The sequence below is a fragment of the Cnephaeus nilssonii genome, assembly GCF_951640355.1.
Source record: "Cnephaeus nilssonii genome assembly, chromosome: 9".
Taxonomy (NCBI): domain Eukaryota; kingdom Metazoa; phylum Chordata; class Mammalia; order Chiroptera; family Vespertilionidae; genus Cnephaeus; species Cnephaeus nilssonii.
In genome coordinates this window covers 19,909,114-19,931,706 of record NC_137080.1, presented here as the reverse complement: position 1 = coordinate 19,931,706, position 22,593 = coordinate 19,909,114, and the positions used below count along the sequence as shown (strand labels likewise).

Sequence of the window (22,593 nt, the reverse complement as noted above, 5' to 3'; positions counted from 1 at the left end):
ATATCCTCATTTTAGGGTGTTGGGTTGGGTAAATGAGTTCTTGTTATATTAGCCATGGTTTGGAGGATTAAAAAAATCATCACTGTTGTTAATAATCAAAGAAGTTACCCCATGCATAGGGCAGAACTGCTTGTCTAGAAGGATACTGATGCTGGAAATGTCATTACTGCATAACACCGCTGCGAATTCAGAACCAGATGCAGTAATTCAAATATCCACTCGTTCTTTCATGAGGACGGAAGTAGTACAATATGAAAATAAACACAGAACTTTGTGCCTTAGATTTGAAAACGCTCCATAAAAGAAACCCCCAAACGTAAGCATGATGGAGCATCTTTCTATTAGTCTGCTGTTTCTTTTAGTAGTGTCCTCAGGTAACATAAAGGCACAGACCACATACTTAAAGATATGTCACACAAAGCTTCGTTTTTTACCTAATATAATCCACTGAGGCTAAAGCATCCCAACTCAACTCTAGAAGTGAAATCAAAACTAAATGACTGAGCTTATAGTACAATTAACATGTTAAGGTACGTGAAATAAGGTATACATAAGCACTTGGCATATAATGAACATTAAAAAGAAATAATGTTCACAAGGAGTTTGCCATCTTTGTAATAGAAGCTAGTTCTATATAAATAAATATTGACCAATTCATTCAACACCACCCAAGTTCCACTAAAAGGAGAAATAAGAAATCCTGCCTGATTTAAATGTGCTTGTATGAATACGTTCCTTAATTAAAAAAGAAGTTCAAGTGATGATCCCCACCGTCCTTTCACATTTAATTGGGTGTGTTTTCAATAATGTACATGAAAGTATTACCATAGAACATGAAACATGTAAGGCAGAAAACCTCTTTCTACCAGAGGACTTCTAAACAACATTAATACCATCACGTAAATTACCTGATTTCAGGAGATGAGGAGATTTCATTTGTGTCTGTCCTTTTATTTCTCGGAAATGATGGACTAGCCGGAGGCATCTCCCCACTTAAGCGATCTGGAAAGATGCGGTCTTTGTTTAAATTGATTTCTGAATAGGGACAGTTGGCAGCACTAAATATCGAAAGAAAAAGAATAGAACATTCCCATTAGAAAACACTTCTTTCAACTGAAATGGCAGACTACAGAATATAAAATTCCAAAATTTAACGGAACAAGTTGAATGTATTTATATAGGTGTATATGTATGATTAAATAGTATGAAATAGTTGTCTTTAAAACATAATTTGTTTGGTTTGTTTGCGGAGCGCGGGGGGGGGGGGGGGGAGGATGAAGAAGGTAAAGGGGGTCAAATATATGATGATGAAAGGACACTAGGCACTAGATCTAGAATATGGGCTTTTATATGACTTTAGTTCTCCTTTAAACTCCTCCCAGTCTTTGACCTCTCAGTAGACCAAATGAATGAATCAGCAAAGGGAAAATACCACGACGCAGCCAATGCTAATCAGGCCATCTGGCTACTGAATCTGCCCAAAGGAGAATACTGTATCCACATCCAACTCTTTTACTGATCATTTTGATTTCGGCAGTTAAAAAACACTACATTCTAAATCCCACTGTTGAGATACATGTTCTATTTCAAACGCGTCTTTGATCAAACCCAACTATTATAATTTTCAGAGAAGCCAACAACAAATGCTAGTCAAAACATAGGCCTTTTCTTGCATGTTCATACAATTGATTATTCTTGCTAAGAGAGAAACTTTCTTTGTTATCTAAGCAAAGAATGCATGTTTTGATTTATGCCGTTTCTCAGTAAATTAATCCAAAGAGAATTTTCTCATTATGTTTCCTTAAACACAGCATTCTTTGCAAGGACAAAAATAAGTGCCAGTGAAATGAGCCTTTCAGAGCATATCCATGATGCAGCCGCCACTCCACAAGTCTACTAATGAAATGGAAAATAGTCTGTGTCTGTTAAAAATTAATATCCTGCCAGATAAAGAGCTCCGAGTGTTGTAAATAGGAGATCAGAGTCGGGAGACTAAGAAAAGCCAGTGGAAGGAGCTGAGGACAAGGAAGATCGGCTTGGGCAGGAGCTAACTCCCCACTAGTTCTCTGAATTGCATCCTCCTCCCTGGGGCTCTAGGCAGACTTATGCACAGACCTACCGGTTATGCCCTAAACACAGCTTCTTTACCAATGCATGTCTTTTAAAGGCATAAGATCTACTTCTTCTCTTGTTCCAAAAAAATAAGTAATTATACACTATGGTTCTAATTACACTGAAATATTGCCTTATTACATGTCTCAACAAAGTCTTCCATGTGAAGGGGGTGTGGCCAGTGGAGGGACAGTACAGTTGGGGAAAGGAGGTCCTGGGAGTGGCCAGGGCCTAGGGGCAGTAGTGGGGGAATGACTCTCCACCACAGACCTGGCAGTGACAGGCAAAACTTGTGGCTCGGACCAAAAGCACTTCTAAAGAGATCATGGACATTGCCATATGGTGGGTTTTCTTTCCAGAAGACCAAAAATAAATCTTTTTAAAAATTTTCTACTGCAGCCCAACAAAATGTCTTTTCCTTCATAGGTACATGTGTCAAAGTTTCAATGTTTAGTTACCATTTTGTGTCTCTATTTTAATTATGTACAGCTTATATATAGTTCCATTCATCCATGAGATATTTGAGGATTGGGTCTGGGACTCATTCATGGAGCAGGGCCTTCACAGGCAGTGAGAAGAAAGTGGCCAAGAGCACAGACCCTTGAGTTACACTGACTGCTACTCCCAACTCCCTCCTCAAGTAGCTGTCAGTTAGGCAAGTCAGTACACCTCTAAGTGCCACAGTGGCCTCTTCAAAAATTCAGAGAAAATAACAGTTCTGTATTTTAGGGTCATTTGAAGATCATCCAATATATGTAAAATAATCAGTGCAATATCTCACAGAGTAAATTAATGCTCAATAAGTGTTAGCTATTAAGGAAAAAAACTGCTGCTCAAAAGTATTTATTGAACAAAAGAATTTATAAATATCTAATGGAAATTCAGCATGCTAATGAGTTATTTCTGGCATTTAGACTTACATAATGTCTGAAAATAATCCAGTCTTCTTTACTTTGCAACAGTAAATAACTTCTAAGATGCAGTATTTTTAACTCAGCTTAAATTAATCATGTAACTTTTGGATTGCAATCATACAAACAACAAAAAGGGTTTCTAAATGGATATTTGCAAATGGAATCATCACCCTTTCTATGCTCAGACTTTTTACTCTAGAACATCCTGAACCTCATAAAAATAACTCAGGAGGAGGTTTGCAAAAGGAAGATAAGCAGCATTGTCGGGAGGTGGTAGAAATGAAAGAAAGAGGAAACTATATAAAGAAGAAAGCAATCACACCAATTTTACAATTCCTATTAACTCTCAGAGAAACAGCCAGTGCAATCTTTAGATATTTTAAAGACCTGGATTCACAACCTGCACAATCTACATAAACAAGGAATCGTTTTCTTACTGGGCAATCCAATTAACATGCAGGTAGACCAGTTTCTTTAACATACACCTACATAGATAATACTTTTGTTCTTTAAAAAAAAAAAAAAAACCACACACTTAAATCACAGCAATTTCTCAGTATTTCAGTAAAAATTTTAAAAATCTAAAAAAGACCCCAAATTGCCTAAATAATACATTCAATTTCAAATGTATAAATTTGGTTTCTTTTTTAAGTTAATTAGAGATAAGAGGAAAATATAGAAAAATGCTTTTTTGATCAGCACATTCTCATGTTTGACTATATTTGTGCTTTTTGTGTTCTTAGCTAATCTACAACAATATTACCTCTTTGTATTCAAATCATTGTGTCACCCAATCACATAATTTGTTCTACCAAACAAATAACAGGACCTACCTTCTTCTCATTATTAATGTTCAACCCAAAATAACTGTTTCAGAAGCTAAGTGTCTACACTAGTCATAAAAGCCAAATAACTAGAGTAAATCTATTTTAAACTGTGAATACATTCTCTCCCAGGAAGATTTAACTACAGATATACTCTGCGTTTTTACAGGATCACCATGGTAACCACAATTCCTATGGATCTGAATTTAAAATTAGTTCACATCTATTCAGTATACATGAAAACCATTATCTGTACATATAACACCCCCTATCTGACCATGTAAGGAATCCCCACGTGAGCCACAACACCTCATACCTCTGAGGACCCAGATGTCTCGCTCTCTTAAAATGACCAATCCCTTTACATCCTGGGGTTGAGCATCCACCTTGTTCTGAAGCTTCCATTAACTCTAAAGGGCCTATGACAAAGCAAAAAAGAAAGAAGGAGCATAAAGTTAATCAGGTTGTAAGAGTGGAAAAATCCAATTTGGAATTAATACATAAATCAGTACATATATAAACAAAAAAAGGAAGGAGATCCTATAGAAGTAAAAATGTCTTGAAAGTCTCTACTTCTAAAGGTGCTCCCCCCTATGACTTTGTTCACACTATTTTGTCTTTCTTCAATAGTGAAATAGTAAACTTTCATCCAAAACCCTTTCAAATGTCACAAATTCCAGAGATACCTAATATGAATTAATAAGAAGATTCTAAACTTTTTCAAGTAAATAACATAATATATGAATCGTACACTGTGAAAACTTTAAACACACTGGAGACAAAAGGACAGTTACAGATCCCAGTCAAGCTACCCCCTTTCCACATTTCAAACTCCGTTAATATGAACCCTCCTAGATGTGGATCTGATACATCCAATACATGTTACCAGGTTTTTTGTTTTATTTCTCCACATGAAAAGAACAACATACATGTGTACTATTCTGAAAGAGTAAAAGACCTTGTCTTATAAATTGTTGCATCTCAATAGTAATAGTCTTTATGGCTATTGCATAGTATCTGCTGTATGAGTGTACTACAGCTTATTTAACCAATATTTGTTTCCAAGTCTTGTTATATTAAATATACTGTAAACAATACCATGTCTTAAAAAAATAATTTAAAAAACCCAAAAAACTGTAATGTTGCCCTAGCCAGTTTGGCTCAGTGGATACAGTGTTGGCCTGCAGACTGAAAGGTCCCAGGTTTGATTCTGGTCAAGAGCACATGCCCAGGTTGCAGGCTCATACCCAGTGGGGGGCATGCAGGAGGCAGCCGATCAATGATTCTCTCTCATCATTGATGTTTCTATCTCTCTCTCCCTCTCCCTTCCTCTCTGAAATCAATAAAAATATATTAAAAATAAATAAAAACTGTAATGTTCACTGAGATAATTGTAGATTCGCATGCAGTCATAAGTATGGGAGGTCCCTTTAAAAAATGTTTTTATTGATTTTAAAGAGAGAGGAAGAGAGAAGGAGGAGGAAGAGAGAGAGAAAAACATTTATCGGTTGCCTCCTGTATGCACTCTGACCGGGGACTGAACCTGCAACCTGGGCATGTGCCCTGATAGGGAACTGTGCTGGCGACCTTTCGGTGTACAGGAAAATACTCAACCAACTGAGCCACACGGACCAGGGCCAGAGGGAGGTCCCTTATACACTTTGTCCAGTTTCTCCCAATGACAACATTTTGCAAAACTATATTATAAACTCACTATTAGCATACTGACAATGATATATTAAATTCTGACAGTCTAACAAACTGCCTTCCAAAAATTCAGTACTAATTTTAAAAGGTGATGACCACTTCTAAATAAAAATAAAAGAATGTCTATACTCACTTTACTTTTTCAGATATTAAATTTTTTCTTTATATATTTTTTTGCTCCAAGTATTTAAAAATGTAGTAAGAGAGAAAAGAATTACATAGAGAAGAATTGTATAGCATAATTATTTATTAATTATCATACTGTTTTCCATAAGAACAACTATAAAGAAAAGAGAATGATAAGGGAAAAGAAAATATTAAGCATTATACAAGAAAATGGAAACATTTTTTGTTATCCTTGGATTTCTTACTCAAAGGAGGCTGAAGAGGATGCCCAGTTTTTGAACACCAGCCCACGGGGTGAATATCAGGAGAATCTGCATCTATCCAGTAATCATAGCAACTATTCCAGCCATCAAAGTGAACCTGGACAACAAAAAAGAAATTTAGCAATTCAGGTCTGCCCATCGTAATCATATTCATTCTCTTCTAACTTATATAGTAGGTTTAATACCAAATAAATTGTTTCAATTATTTAAATTACTTCATCCACACTATAAGAAAAGGAGCACTTCTGACCTATCTTCAGATTATCTAGCCATCAATAACTGTCTTGCCAAAGGCACATTTTGGCAATACTTCTACAGGTATGTTACATATACCGCCCAATAAGCAACTTGAGTAATTAACATCTTCATAGAAGCAACACCAAACGCCCAATAAATATTACTAAAGTAATGCATAAATCAGGAAAGCGAAGGGCAGTGGTAGGGGAGAGTGGAGAGGCAGAAGAACCTTTAGTATACATGTCAAGTCTCCTAAAATAATGTTAAAAATACTTTTAAAAAATGCAATGCCCTATTAACTATACCCATTTTACACAATACCCCTCCATCAAATGCATTTTTAGCTATTTTTTCCCCTCATAAGTAATTACAAGATTTCTCAAAGAGGTTTTACAGAGTGGTCAGTGCTACCATTTTTACTGGGCACCAGGTAAAAGGGCTGGTGGTCTTTTAGGCATGGTCACTAAGAATCGGCTGCATATCTTGCAGTATTACATATTTTTTTATCTTGTAGGGTGAAAGATATACTGACAGGCTATATACAAAATGGGGCAAAAAGTAGGTTTACAGTTCTGAGTACATGAAACAAGAGTTGATTCTTGTATCATTATTTATTAATTAGAGGCTGGGTGCACGAGATTCATGCACTTGGGGGGGGGGGTCCCCTCAGCCTGGCCTGCGCCCTTTTGCAGTCCGGGAGCCCTTGGGGGATGTCCGATTGAGGGCTTAGGCCTGCTCTCCACCTAAGTGGAGCGGGCCTAAGCTCTCAGTTGGACATTCTTAGTGCTGCGCTCGCCAGCCGTGAGCCCAGCTTCTAGCTGAACAATGCTTCCCGCAGAGGAGCACACTGACCACCAGGGGGCAGCTCCTGCATTGAGCATCTGCCCCCTGATGGTCAGTGCGTGTCATAGCGACCGGTCATTCCACCAGATTCGTGCACCAGTGGGGTCCCTCGGCGTGGCCTGTGGGGATTGGGCTGAAATTGGCTCTCCGACATCCCCTGAAGGGTCCCAGATTGTGAGAGGGTGGTTCTTGGGTAACGCACCCTGGAATCGGGCCCCCTCCTCTCTGGTTCCAGGTGTATCACCCGAGAACCGCAGCTGCCAAGTCACCCCAGCTCGGCAGCTCCTGCGTTGAGTGTCTACCCCCTGGTGGTCAGTGTGTGTCACAACTACCAGTCAGAGCGTCTGCCCCCTGGTGCTCATTGCACATCATAGCTACCAGTCAGACAGTGAAATGGTCGGACGGTCGCTTAGGCTTTTATATATATAGATTATTATGTTATTTTCCATATAAGTAACTATAAACCTACTTTTGCCCCATCCTGTATGTTTTGCTTTTAAATCAAGTTTGCTATCTAGGTTTCCTTTTTAAAGTCTATGAATCTGTTACTCCTTACAAGACATTAAAAACTGAACAATAAATATTCTAGAAGAACGCATGAGTGAATGTACTGGTAATCATAGAGTGGGAGAGCCCTTCTAAGCAAGACTCCAAGCTCAAAACTCATAAAATAAAAGACAATTAACAAGAATATTTGAAAAAGGTTAACACAGATCTTCCATTATTTATAAAATTTTAATATTAAGTAATTATATAATGTTAAAAATAGTGAATTAAATATTAAAATTTCTATTTTATAGAAATACCACATTTGAAAAACCTCAATACTCAGGTTTTTCATGTTATTTTATAATTTATTTTCTTATACATTATCTCACTGAAGATATTTAAGGGTTTGATTTTTTAGCAAAAAATTAAGACTTCTACAGCTTAGGACTGTGACCTAGTTCTGCCATTGCCCTTAATTAATAAGGAATTCATTTACAGTCTTTCTGAGCCCCAGCCTCATTGACAAAATAATGATAATAACATAAATCTCTCACATGATTATCAGCACAAATGTTACCCTGTACACCTTGTAAATCTAACATCTGGCTGTGGTCATAACTATTGTTATACCTAACAGAGATTCTAAATGATCCTGTGAAGCAAGCAGAACACACACTGTTCTGGTTTGCGGTGAATTTAATGCTGAAACCAGAAACCAAGACAAGAAGTTCTGATTCCTCCCTTGAAGCAGCTGCCACCCTTCACTTCATCACGCTCAGACGTGACAAGCCAGACCCATCCTCCTGCCGTCTGCTTCCTTCAGGAGAGAGACTCGGCTTTTAGTACCCCAACTTGGACTAAACACCGACTGTATCCATAAAATTACTTCTCTTTACTTGTCCTGTATTAAAAGGCAAGATATCCTTCTGAAAGGTCTACATCTAACATACCCCATCAAATATCATTAGTCTTCAATTTTTTAAAAAAGAGCATACTACTAGATAGTGAGCTATTCTATTTAGAGGAAATGTCTCTATTATCTACGTAAGAAGTCTTCTCTCAATTATGACTGACTTTTACTATATTGAGTGTGTGTTTGGAGAAAGTAGATATGACATTAAAAGCTAGTCATAATTAAAGAAAAAACTTACATAGATTAAAGAAAAAAACTGGGTAAATACTGACTTATGAAGATGCACAAACACTTAATTTGCCTAGTCCTGTGGTTTTACTAATTTAATTGTAGGACTTCACAAATTAAAGATCTGCTGAAGTTTCCATCCAAGACATCTTGCAACAAAAGGCAAAGCAAAACCACAACAGAAAGCACTCACTTTTATTCGGTGATCATCTGTGTCTGCAACTGTGGCCACTCTAATGAACATGGGATTTCTTTTGTCTATGACCTCCATCTTCATTTTTTTCTGGAATCCATGTGGAGGTTTCTGCCACAAAAGAAAATTTTATACAGTGAAATTAAGAGGAAGAGAAGGCTGGCTCTATGTCACAAAAATAGAATTTAAAAAAATAAAATTAAAAAAGATGAGCCATTCAGAAAACCAGCCTTTCAAACCCTCAAGTTTCAAGAATGGCTTTGGACTTCACCCTCCTATATCAAAAACACAATCCCACATCACATGCAAACCTAGTCTATAGAAGCAAATAGAAAGCAAAAGATCTTAAGGTGAAATTAAAAATATTTTGATTATTTGATTAGCCATAGGGAAGATAGAATTGTTTTCTCATTAGAGGGAGTTACCTTAGCAAAAATCAACAAGCATGAAAACTATTTTTTTAAGAGAACATTAAAATGTCAGAATTAAGACATGAAGATTAAAGGTGGTAATGAAAGCAAAAAGTTGAATATATCTTTGAAAGAAGAAAATTAGCAATCAAAACATACCATATAGAATCACTCTAGTAGGAACAGGAATGAGAATAAGGACCTACAACAGTCAGCAGAAAGCCTTAAACCTCTGAAAAAGCTAGGGCTACTAGTAGAAGGCAAGGTAATTATTTGCTATGTTAGACAAATATCTTAAATTTTCTGAAATCCACATCTCTCTTCTATAAAATGGGTGAAATAAAAGTGTTTCTCTGAAAATTAAGTGCAAAAATTATGTACAGCATACAAAACAATCAATACGGCACCTAAAAGCCAACTAGAGAAATCATTAAAAATCCTAGCAACTTATACACAAAAGGATAATTTAAAGAAAAGTATTGTTTATAATACTTATGTAAGATAAAAAATTTTAATATTTAACATATATTTCTTTACCCTTAAATTCATGGGAAATATAAATTATGAAGCAAGTTTTTTGAGATGGAAAAAAATTTTAAATACATTTTATTTCTTATTCTTCCCTTACCTTCTGTTTCCCTCCCATTCCTATTCCAATTCATCAGTACTATCTCTTTCTGTTCTTAAATTTCAATGAATGAACATTATCACAACACAAATTAATCAAACAGTATAAAATATATTCTCTCACCACTTTGAAAGCTCTTGCAGGAGCAGGTAAAGAATTGGTTTCTTCTAAATATTTATCCCAAGAAAAATGTTTCACATTTGGATAACCTAAGAGTGAAAAAAATTAAATCCTATTAGGTTTAACCAGAATGATAGTGAGAACCACAAATTGACCTATAATATTATGAAATGCTATCATTATAACATAGGAAGTTATGTTTTTATTACATATAACTTTAAACTAGTTCCACATTCAGAACTATTTATAGTAATGAAATTGCTTTCATCTTGATCATGATTTCCCTATCAACTTTTAAATGAAAATTTTATATGTATATGTACAATTTACAGTCTCAGGTAAGAATCTATGTTAACAAAAGCCTAGGTGGTCCTCGCGCGTGTCGTCGTCACAAGATGGCTGCCACAGATGGCTGCCACATGATGGCCGCCTGCACAGTGGAGGTGGGGCCCGGCAGCCACTCCGCGCGGTGAGGCCTGGGGGTCCTGTGGTTCCACGCAGTGCGGAGGAGGCCGGTCCCGGAGTCTCTGCTGCCTCACACGGAGGAGGCAGGTCCCAGTGGATGAGGCAGGTCGTGGCAGGAAAGGGCAGTTGTGGGCGATTGGGTCGGCAGGGGAGGGCAGTTGGGGACAATCAGGCCAGCAGGGGAGGGCAGTTGGGGGTGATGAGGCCAGCAGGGGAGCAGTTAGGCATCAATCAGGCCGGCAGGGGAGCAGTTAAGAGCCAGCAGTCCCGGATTGTGAGAGGGATGTCCGACTGCCAGTTTAGGCCCGATCTCGCAGGGATCAGACCTAAACCAGCAGTCAGACATCCCCTGAGGGGTCCCAGATTGGAGAGGGTGCAGGCTGGGCTAAGGCACCACCCCCCTCCCCGTGCACTAATTTCATGCACCCGGCCACTAGTAGCACTAGTAGTATTATAACACAAGACACATACAAAAACACATTAACACACAAACATAAATACTCTTTAGCAATTTTACTTCCAATACTCTAGGAAATTCGCATATATGTATTACAAAGACAATTGTAGATGTGAAAATGCAAATACCAGTTAAATGACCATTACTACAGAACTGTGCAAAAAGCTGTATAGTACATATAAAAGAGTTTATTAAAAATAGTAAGTTAGATTTATATATACTAATATGTGAAATATTCCAGATATATCGTCATATTGCTAGATAAAACAAACATGACAAAATATCATACCATGTCTAAAAGGACCCACCCTTCTTCCCTCCTGCCCCCTTGTCCTTTCTCCAGAGTCCAAATTCCATTAGGCAGCCCCAGGCAGGAATGAATGGTAGCCCCAAGCAGGAATTAATGATAGTCCAGTAGAGTGGGAAACTGACTACATAAAGGGGACTGAAAACACCAGTAAACATATTATAAATAACAGAAGCCAGATTTCTCATGGACTAAAACGAGAGGTATAATTCCGCAAAGTGGAAAACCAGAATAAACTCAGTATTGTGAAATATGAATTAGAGCTAATAATAAAAATTCATGGTTTTTAATACATATAAATGACATAAAAATAAAGATGAATAAATTTTTATATATTTACATAGTTCCTATCTCCACTGAGAAGATGGAAGCAGCAACACCCCAACAGCAATGAGCACATCTGGAGTCCAGATCTTACTTTCTAAATATCCTTCTCTAGTAAAAAGGACCATGCAGACTGGGAGAAATGGTTGACTTCAGGGTTGGGTCAGGGAAGGCACAAGATAAGTCTAACTGAGCCAGAAAGAAGGATGTTCTCAAAAGGATATGGAAACCAGCTTCAAGCGGCTCCTACTGGCCAAATCTGAGAAAATCTGGACATGAAAATAATGCTGGTAATGAATTATAACCCACTGGTGACATCAGTAATCTATGGGTCCACACTGATATCAATAAGTTAAATGAATAAATGGGAAGGCAAGAAAGCTATTCTTGGCGTAAGAATATCAACTCATTATGTACAAGGAGTAATAAAATAAGAAAAATTACTATTTAGCAACTTTCAGAATAATAATTCATATTAGAAATATCAACAGATGCTAAAATCAGTGAGTGACATAGGAGTGAGAAACAGGATTATTTATAGACTCTCAAAGCTTCTCTTCATAAACTACATTGGTGGAGAAACCTAGAAAATACGATCTCAATCAATTAATGGTAACATCAACCAGTAATGAGACAAACTGACACCAATTGCCACCTGAAAGGATGTAAGGAGAACACAGCATTGTTTCTATGATTTCCTGCCAAAATCACATAACCTGGGTCTAACCACGAGGAAACACCAAGCAAACCCAAATGAAGTAACACTACAGAACGAAGAGACTAATCTGCAATCTTCACACACACTGCAGTTATGAAAGTCAAGGGACACGACAACTAAATGCAATGCTTGATCTTTTTGCTATAAATGCCATCTCTGGCACAACTGATAAACTTGAATGGGTCTACAGTACTATTCTTGCAGCTTTTCTGCACATTTAAAATCATTTTCAAATAAACATTTTAGAGAGTAAATACGCAAGGATTTCTGTGTACACAAACATTTTACAATATATTTTTAAGGACCCCGTCTTCCATAATTTAAGTAACATTAAAGCTGACTGCATGTATGGGCATATATAGAGGCAAAGAGGTTTTTCTGGAAAGACACATTGGTTATCTTTATTTCCACTATAAACTTTTTTTTAAGTATGTCTTAAATATATAATTTCAGAAATTCAAAATAAACATCATTTAAAAAGGCATGAAGACTTTAATTCTAGGGGGAGAAAACAGTAGATTTATTATGTGATTAGACAGAACACAGACGTGGCCAGCAAGTGCTCAAGAAACTGATCCACAAAGTAGCAAGGGTGTCAGAGAGCAGCTGATATCAGAGATCAAGCCAGGAATATGCCCACAGCAAAAAGGGACCCGAGAAAGAACACTTACTATGTCATGGAGTGAAAGAATAGAGTAACATCAATCAGTACAGGCCCTACCAACCAGTCGCATTACTTGGAAGGTGTTTTTTTTTAACTAATAAAACTGTGTGTATTACAATATATATCACAAAATTTACCATTTTAACCATATTTAGGTATATAGTTAGTGGCACTGATTATATTCACAATGTTGTGTGTTTGGCACTTTTTAACATGCAATTCTGTATTTTCTTAATTTGTCAAAAGGTATATATTTTCTTTTCTAATGAAAGGTTTTTGCCTCACATCAGAAGTCAGCAATTATGCTTTACACCACACCTCCCCAGGTACCTAACTCAGTGTTGTGAAGACTTAACCAGGAATCTGTTGTTTACTGGTTCTGTATATTTACCAGATCCTTGATCACGACCAAAAAGGTGATAAGGAAAAAAATCAGACTGATATCAAATTGGGAAATCTAAAGGAATCCTCAGCCCTAGCCAGTTTGGCTCAGTGAATAGGGCATCAGCCTGCAGATTGAAGGGTCCCAGGTTTGATTCCAGTCAAGGGCACGTAACTTGGTTGCAGGCTCCTTCCTGGCCTGGGCCCTGGTCAGGGCATGTGCAGGAGGCAACCAATCGGAGTGTTTTTCTCACATCAATGTTTCTCTCTGTCTTTCCCTCTCTCTAAAAATCAATGGAAAAATATCCTCGGGTGAGGATTAAAATCCTATATAATAAAGAAGTAATATGCAAATGGTCGTTACGCTGTGAAGAATAACGACTGGATCACGGATCAGCAGGAGGGTGGGGCAGTGAGCTACAAGAGGCAGGGCAGCAAGCTATGAGGGAGGGCGGGAGGGTGGAGGGAGCTACAGGAGGGCGGGGCAGCAGGCGGAGAGCTACAGGAGGGTGGCAGGGAGCTACTGACTACAAGCAGGCAGTGGAGAACTACAGGAAGGGGCAGGGCAGCAAGCTATAAGGGGGGGGGCGGGGGGAGCTACAGGAGGACGGGGCAGTGGACAGAGAGCTACTGGAGGGCGGCAGCGAGCTACTGGCGCACAAATTCGTGCACAGGGATACTAGTAAATAAATAAAAATAAAGGAATCCTCAGAGCAATTTGGATGGTGACGGTGGTGATCATTACTCACCAGCTCCTAATATTACATGAGTCACAGGACACAGGAGAACTGATTAGAAGTCTTTCAGGCAGCACCACATTTGGGCCATAAAACTACTAATACCTAGCTTTAACACTTTATGATTTATGTAAATATTCTTTCACCTTCAAAACGGTTTGGTAAATCAGTAAAGGACAGAAGCTTCTGTTCCTTCACATATGAGAAAACTCAGAAAGTGGAAAGGACTCGCCTCACCCATCACAGGAATGGATGGTCCCCTGGGAATAAATGTCCAGACACTCAGTGAGATACAGTAAAGAGGAACTGGGGACAAGCCTAAACACGGAACCAGCTGTTAGGATGGAACGAGACAAGTATCTGAAGCTCCAAGCTGAGCCTCTGCTATTTTCATGCTGCGGGCAAACCAAGGAGCCATCCTTTCCCTGAGATAACAGAGTCTTCATTACTCGCATGAGTGTCCACAAGCAACCTCCACAGCCAAGTGACTGCTGGGAGCTGATGACCCTGTCTTTTCATATAGGCAGCAGTCATGGCACCTTACACAGTGATGCTCAGAAACTCAATGCCTTAATTATTATGGTGAAGCCACAGAATCTGTTCTTTAGCACATGAAGATAAACACAAATTGACAAAACAGACTATTTATCAGCAGTTACACTGTTCCCTGTTAAAGACAGAGTGAGTAAGCTGAGATGGCACTAGGCCGGAGGCAGACAGCTGAAGTACCTGACAACTTCAGGGGGCAGAGAGGTATTAATCACTACCATAAAGCTGTGAAATCTACTTTCAGAACCAGGAATTACAACAGAAAAAGGAAAAGTGAATGCGGAAGTCCTGATCTAGGGAAAAAACCCGAATCCCACTTCAACGTGCACATTGTGCTTTTTGATAGGATGGACCTTGACACGGATGGTCCAGGCCCCACCCACAAAGGCTACCCATGTGTCCATTTCTCCAGGCTCATCAAAGCCTTAGACAATTCACTTCTATGGCGAGACAACATATTTAAATGTGTATTAACTTAAAGTCTAGCTAGAAATGAAATTTCCATTTGAGAAATGAAAGATCTTTTAAAACAGAACTTGCTGTTTTTCCAAACAATTCAAAGGTGGGGAATCTGGAGACTAAGGCAACATTTCTATACACTTTCAGGTGTATCGAGTGTCAGCACACTATTGCCTGCAGGCGGGCGGCCTCTTTTTGCGAATCAAGTTTTACTGCAGCACAACATGCTCATTCATTTACATACTGTCTGTGGCTGCCTTTGTGTTTCATCTCAACTGAATAGTGGTGAGAGAGACTGTCTGGCCTACAAAGTCAAACACATTTACTACCCGGCCCTTTACAGAAAACATTTCCCGACTTCTGATATATGAGAACAATATTAGACATATAGTAGACACAAACCTGGAGGAGTGATAAGGGCTCGTCTATGTTCTTTACACCAACCAACAGGATGAATGTGTGGGCTGGATGCTTCACACCTGTAGATTTAAATTTAAAAATTGTAACTATCGGGATAAATTGTCAAGTACTAGCAAAAGTAGAAAAACAGTCATTAGAGATTGTGAACCATTTATTACAATAGATCTTATTTGGAAAAAAAATTGCTAAACCAAAGGATCTTTCACTCACCTAATATATTAATACCAAGCTGATCACTGCCTATAAAGGCCATTAGCAGGGTCCCTGATAAGAGCCGTTTTAGGGGAACTGGGGCTAGGAAAGGGCAAAAGCCTGACTAGAGTGGGGTTAAAAGGAGGAAGAAAAGATGGAGACGGCTAGTACAGAAAATATGCTTAAGGAGTTCTGTTCTTAAAAGAAGCAGAGCTATGAGACATTGGATAGCAAAAGGGAAGCTTGTTTGTTTGTTTCTTAAGTTGGGAAATATCTAGGGGAAGCTGGCAAGGCACATACGGAAATTCTCTGTACTATTTTACAAACTTGAAGTTTACTAGTAGAATGGCTTCAAAATAACATGTTTTTTGAAAGGATGGGAAATATTACTCCATTTATTCAAGAAATATACGCTGAGCAACCACCACGATCAGGGCACCATCCAAGGTGCTGAGACTACAACAGCTATGGAAATAAACAAAAATCCCTGCTCCACTTGGGTACTGGGAGGAATAATTCAATAGACAAGGGTGACCTACTGATGCAGAACAACTGACTGAGGGAAGGAGGGGGATCCTGCGCGTGAGGGCAGCAGTGCATCGCTCAGTTACAGAGAAGGGCCGGTCTGTGGGCAGAGATCAGGGAGGTACCCAGCAGACGAGATACTGGAAGCACCGAACATCCCTTCTGACTGTGTCTTTTTTCTCAGTGCAATAGGAAGCAAGATTAACAGCTGAGAGAGAGAATAGGTAAGGGGGTGTGAGAAATCTGAGGGGGGAAAGATAGGAGTGAAATTTAGTGGTCTGGGAGACTGGACAAGGATCTGTAGTAGTATTATAGGGCAGAACTAAGGGCCCACATGAGGCTAGCGGTCATGAAGGTGAAGTCAAACCAATCAGTATGGTGTGTGTGTGTGTGTGTGTGTGTGTGTGTGTGTGTGTGTGCCTGCACGCCTCTATCTCCAGCTATACTCAAATGCCTAGGCACAGGCATACAGCAGGCAGAAAGTTGGATGCAACCAGAGTTGGGATCTTGCCAGGCTAACACAATATTCACGGAAGTAGCTATGATCCTACATAATAAGAGCCTAATATGCTAAGTGTCCGGTCGTCCGTTCAACCAATCAAAGTGTAAAATGCTCATGATATGCTAAGGCCGCTCAACAGTTCGCTATGATGTGCACTGACCACCAGGGAGCAGACAGTCGACCAGTCGCTATGATGTGCACTGACTACCAGGGGGCAGACACTCCAACTGGTAGGTTAGCTTGCTGCTGGGGTCCAGCCAATTGGGACTGAGCAAGATGGGCCAGACACGCCCTAGAATCCTTCCACGGTCCCTCCCTGGCTGGCCAACCTCCTGCATCCCTCGCTGGCCCCGATTGTGTACCGGTGGGGTCCCTCAGCCTGCACCCTCTTGCAATCCGGGACTCCTCAGGGGATGTCGGAGAGCCGGTTTCAGCCCAATCCCGCAGGCCAGGACTAGGGACCCCACTGGTGCACGAATTTGTACACCGGGTCTCTAGTAGAATTACAAAATAGATAGGTATATAGAAGCATATCACAATATCTTCTTTTAAAAGTTGGTAGAACATTTCCCATCTGTATTCTCAAAGATAATAGGCATAATGAAGTTAAAAAAAAAATCAAAGTCAAAATACTTCAGGAAAATACTACATCTCCCTCTTAGAGATTAATATAACATATCATTAGCATATTAGACTGTGGAGTTATATTATAAACAAACCAGTTTCAAATTATTTAACCCAGCATTTCCTAAAGATATTTCACTGTGAAATGCTACTTTGGTGGGCAACCTGTTAGCATCATGCGGAACAGCAATGTTCTGCAGAACACAATTTAGGAAATGTTGATCTAAGGATGCCAAAGACTCCAATCTCACTTTATAAACCAGATCTGTTGAGTCCATCCTGAAAGATCAGAAAATCTCAACCCAGTCCTCTAGATGAGGAACTAGAAGATAGAAAGCCAAGAAGGTAATAGTGGTTGGAGTTTCTGGTGAATAAAAGTCTTCCAAGCAGTAAAAATAAAGAACTTTCTAAGACAAAATTTAAGTGAATTACATTAACATATAGGCACCACTTTGCAAATCAACCTTTCTAAGTGAACTGTGAAGAGTAACCAAAGGTGCGTTTATGTAAACCCAACTTAATGCTGATTTTTCTCAAAATTATTTTAGTAGAAAATCTCTTTAAGTGTATAAAGTTTCTTCTTTTCTTCCTTTATTCATTTATCTCCTACTCGCCCTCCCCCACAATATTTATATTTTATTCCTTACACCCAAGGATATGTTTATTGATTACTAGAGAGAGAGGAAGTGGGGGGACGTCTGATGTGAGAATCACCAATCTGCTACCTCCCATACGTGCCCCCAACAGGGATCAAACCTGCAACCTTTTGGTGTACGGATGGCACTCCTACCAACTGGAGCTACCAACCAGGGAACAGTATTATTTTTCTTAACCTATACACTAGGGTTACAGATATATGTGTATGTCATTTTAGAAATGTGAAAGGAAAAAAAGCACTGTTAGGCCAACAAGTTCCTACAGAAACTGGGACATTCCTTACAATATATATTTTCATAAAGTATATTTTAATACACAATTCCTTTAGATGCATTGTTATAAACTGTATAGACAAAGCTATGGAGCTCTATTTCCAGCTATACTATTCTTTTTTCAAGACAATCATTTGGCTACTAGAGGCCCGGTGCACGAAATTCGTGCACAGAGGGGGGTTGTCCCTCAGCCCAGCCTGTACCCTCTCCAATCTGGGACCCCTCAAGGGATGTCCGACTGCCCGTTTAGGCCCGATCCCTGGGATCGGGCCTAAACGGGCAGTCAGACATCCCTCTCACAATCCAGGACTGCTGGCTCCCAACTGCTTGCCTGCCTGCCTTCCTGATTGCCCCTAACCGCTTCTGCCTGCCAGCCTGATCACCCCCTAACCACTCTGCTGCCAGCCTGTTTGCCCCCAACTTCCCTCCTCTGCCGGCCTGGTTACCCCTAACTGCCCTCTCCTGCAGGGTTGATCACCTCCAACTGCCCTCCCTTGCAGGCCTGGTCCTTCTCAACTGCCCTCCCTTGCAGGCCGGGTGCCTCCCAACTGCCCTCTCCTGCTGGCCATCTTGTGGTTGCCATCTTGTGTCCACATGGGGGCAGTATCTTTGACCACATGGGGGCAGCTATATTGTGTGTTGCAGTGATGATCAATCTGCATAGTACTCTTTCATTAGATAGGATGACATTTCTTTCTTTTTTTTTTTTTATCCTCACCTGAGTATATGTTTCCATTGACTTTTAGAGAATGTGAAAGAGAAAGGGAAAGACAGAGAGAAACATCAAAGTGAGAGGAATACTTAGATTGCTTGCCTCCTTCCTGAGCCCTGACCTGGGCCCCAGCCAGGGAGGAGCCTGCAACTTAGGTACATGCCCTTGATCAGAATCTAACCTGGACTCTGCGGTTGGCAAACCTAGACATTATCCACTGAGCCAAACCGTGTAGGGCAGGATATGACATTTCTTAGCCCTCCAGCAGCGGACCTTCATTTTTTTCTCCAGGAGTGTGGTGGAAAAGCCCTAGATCACTTTTTTGGATTCTTATACCCAAGTTACTAAGAATATTACCAGTGGCATACAGGGAGCTTAGCCAATGAGTGGTCAGAAAAGGTATTTCCTCTGTAGTTCACACCTATCTCCTGTGATCTCCGGCTCCACCCCTGCCAAGGCCTAAAGCCTCCAGCCCTGGGCAGGGACCCCCAGCTGGCTCTGATCGCCCTGCTCTACCCCCAGCCAAGGCCGCAAGCCTCTGTTTGAGGCTGGGCCCTGGGTAGGGACCCCCAGCTGGTTCCAATTGCCCACAGACACCCACAGCTGGCTCTATCGCCCGGCTCCACCCACGGCCAAGGCTGCAAGCCTCTAGGCTTGGGCTATGGGCAGGGACCCCCAGCTGGCTCCGATCGCCCACAGGGGACCCCAGCTTGCTCTGATTGCCAGGCTCCACCCCAGTGGCCAAGGCCGCAAGCCTCTGGCAGAGGCTTGGGCTCTGGGCTGGGACCCCCAGCTGGCTCGGATCACCTGCAAGGGACCCCAGCTGGCTCTGCTGGAGGGTTCCACCCCAAGCCAAGGCCTAAAGCCTCTGGCTGAGGCTTGGGCCCTGGGCAGGGACCCCCAGCTGGCTCCGCTTGTGGGCTCCACCCCCAGCCAAGGCCTAAAGCCTATGGCAGAGGCTTGGGCTCTGGGCAGGGACCCCCAGCTGGCTCCGATCGCCCTCAGGGGACCCCAGCTGGCTCTGATCGCCAGGCTCCGATCACCAGGCTCCGCCCCAACGGCCAAGGCTGCAAGCCTCTGGCCAAGGCTTGGGCTCTGGGCAGGACCCCCAGCTGGCTCTGATCTCCCCGCTCCGCCCCCATCCAATGCCGCAAGCCTCTGTTTGAGGCTCGGCCCCTGGGCAGGGACCCCCAGATGGCTCTATCCCCCGCTCCATCCAAGGCCAAGGCCTCAAGCTTCTGTTTGAGGCTTGGGCCCTGGTCAGGGACCCCCAGCTGGCTCCAATCACCGCAGGGGACCCCAGCTGGTTCCAGTGGCCCAGCTCCACCCCCAGCCAATGCCGCAAGCCTCTGGCTGAGGCTCGGGCCCTGGACAGGGACCCCCAGCTGGCTCTGATCACCTGTGGGGGACCCCTGCTGGCTCCGATCTTCCCCTCTGATCTTCGGCTCCAATATCCCAGTTCTAACAACCGCCGCTCTCCGAGGCTGCAGCCATCTTGGTTAGGTGTATTTGCATATTCCCTTCCTGATTGGCCGGTGGGCATGGCCGGTGGGCGTGGCTTGTGAGTGTAGCGGAGTGATGATTTGCATATTACTGTTTTATAGATAGGATTATTAGTAATGATGCATTACCTTTATTTTAGGAAGATTTTTATTTTAGGGACAGCTGTTAATTAATATAGGGCTCATTTAAAATGAGGGGAGGAAAAAAAAGAAACAAGAACAAAAGAAATATGTAACATTTGTTTAATTTTTTCTTCCCAAGGTAATTATCAAGTACTTTTTATAATTATCTGCCAGGCTCATGGTGATTAAAGTTAGAGCATTAGACATTACTAATTCTTTTGATTTTTCTATCAGATTTCTCTGTAAGTTGCAAATAAGAAAAATATTGTGGTATATTTTGGCCATGCATTCCTGTACTACCTGAATCTTATATAATAAGGTTTTAATGTTATCTAAATAGTGATCAAAGTCGCCATTTAAAATAAACAAGGAAGCCATACCAACAGAGAAAATGAAAACAGCCCTATCTGTTACTAGTTTACTTAAATTCTCTCAAGAAGCAGACAAGACTTCATTCAGAAGTCGGAATGCTTCGGAATCCTTTCTGCTACTATTGTAACACAAGTCATCTTAGTCCCATCTAGTGTTCAAAAGCAGAAATGTAACCTAGAAGAAATACAATGAAGAACAGCTAATGTAAAAAAAAAAAAAAAGTTTGCCAAATCTTCAATTACTGCATCTCTCCTTTCCTTTATTTTTTTTTGGGGGGGTGGGGGGGGGGCGCGGGAGGGGGGTGTTAAGTATATCAAAAAATTTTTGAAGTCCATTTCACAAGTAAGTGCAAATTAATCATGAATGAAGGCTGCTAAGATCCAATCAGACCCAGACTGGCAGATAATAGTGGAAATAATTTATGAAAAACCCATGTTTACACTATAAGGATAGAGTGAGTAGACATTAAGATCCTTATTTTACGGAAACAGAAAGAGGTTAAATGATTTCACCAAGTCCTCAGGTTGGAAAGAAAAAGATCCTGGTTTTATCGGGCACAGCCAAAAGCTAAATAAAACCAATGCACACAAGCACTGGGCTTCACAGATCTAGGCAGAGAGACAAAAACAGTTTCAAGACACTTACATAAGGAACACATCAAAGTCCTCATTCCAGGCAATAATGGTTTAGCTTCTTGAAGAAACACAGGACACTTGGCTCTCCCACTCCCAAAATCCAGAGCACGAGGACTGTCAGTTTATTTCCCGGTGCCATACTTTCCTGGCTCCTGCCTGTGCTGACTCTTCAGAGCCTCCATCACTCCGTCTTACTACCACCCCCTGGACCTCAGGAGGCTGAGTCAGCGAGTCCTCCTTTGATCCCCAATTCATTTCCAATCCCATTCCCCACAGCAGCTGTTTTCAGTATTATGCATTTCCTTCTTAAAACTCGATTGGGCCCTAGAATCTGTATAGAATTAAACAGAAACCCAGGGGTAAGCCATAGAGTGTCGGCGTGTGGACTGAAGGGTCCCCGGTTTGATTCTGGGCAAGGGCATGTTCCTCGGTGGCAGGCTCAATCCCTGGCCCTGGTCGTGGCACATGCAGCAGGCAACCAATCCATGTGTCTCTCTCACATTGATGTTTCTCTCTGCCTCTCCCTTACACTCTCTCTAAAACAAATAAACTAACAAACAAAAAAACACCCAAAAACTAAAAATCCCAATTGGAAAATATAAAGATGCCATCTCATTATCCTAGTGTGTTTTCCTTTAATTTCTTCTTTTTCTCCAGGCTAAGAGGGAAGAGAGTTTATCTTATCCCAAGGTTAGCCTGGTGTCTCCAACTGTCCACAGTCCGGATAGCTCCCCTCTTTCCCTCCACAGTGTGGCCTGTAACCAGGCTCGGACTCTGTGCAGCAAACCCTCCTGGGGCCGACTTCCCCTCCGCGATAATCCACTTTCACCTTCAGGGCCAAACTCCAGCTGCCTGATGTCCCTTAGAGTCATCTCTTTACTTTTTGCAAATTGGTTTCTGCTTTTAAAACTCTTATTTTAATCCTCACAGGACCCTATGAGATAGGTATTGTTATTAATCCTTTTTGTAAAGGAGGCAACTAAAGCTTA

The 22,593-nt window shown here is 40.9% G+C and overlaps 1 protein-coding gene across 10 annotated transcripts in view; it reads right to left on the bottom strand.

The window, feature by feature from the left end:
• The window catches only part of L3MBTL3 (L3MBTL histone methyl-lysine binding protein 3), a 96,797-nt gene that overhangs the window by 19,595 nt on the left and 54,609 nt on the right, over positions 1 to 22,593 (bottom strand). For all 10 annotated transcript variants that reach the window (XM_079781281.1, XM_079781288.1, XM_079781284.1 and 7 more), the window contains 6 exons: positions 15,471 to 15,547; positions 10,011 to 10,096; positions 8,850 to 8,960; positions 5,929 to 6,043; positions 4,167 to 4,269; positions 909 to 1,058 (listed from right to left, as the gene is read on the bottom strand). In XM_079781281.1, the coding sequence (XP_079637407.1) occupies positions 909 to 1,058; positions 4,167 to 4,269; positions 5,929 to 6,043; positions 8,850 to 8,960; positions 10,011 to 10,096; positions 15,471 to 15,547 (642 nt within the window). The remainder of the gene's footprint in view (positions 1 to 908; positions 1,059 to 4,166; positions 4,270 to 5,928; positions 6,044 to 8,849; positions 8,961 to 10,010; positions 10,097 to 15,470; positions 15,548 to 22,593) is intronic.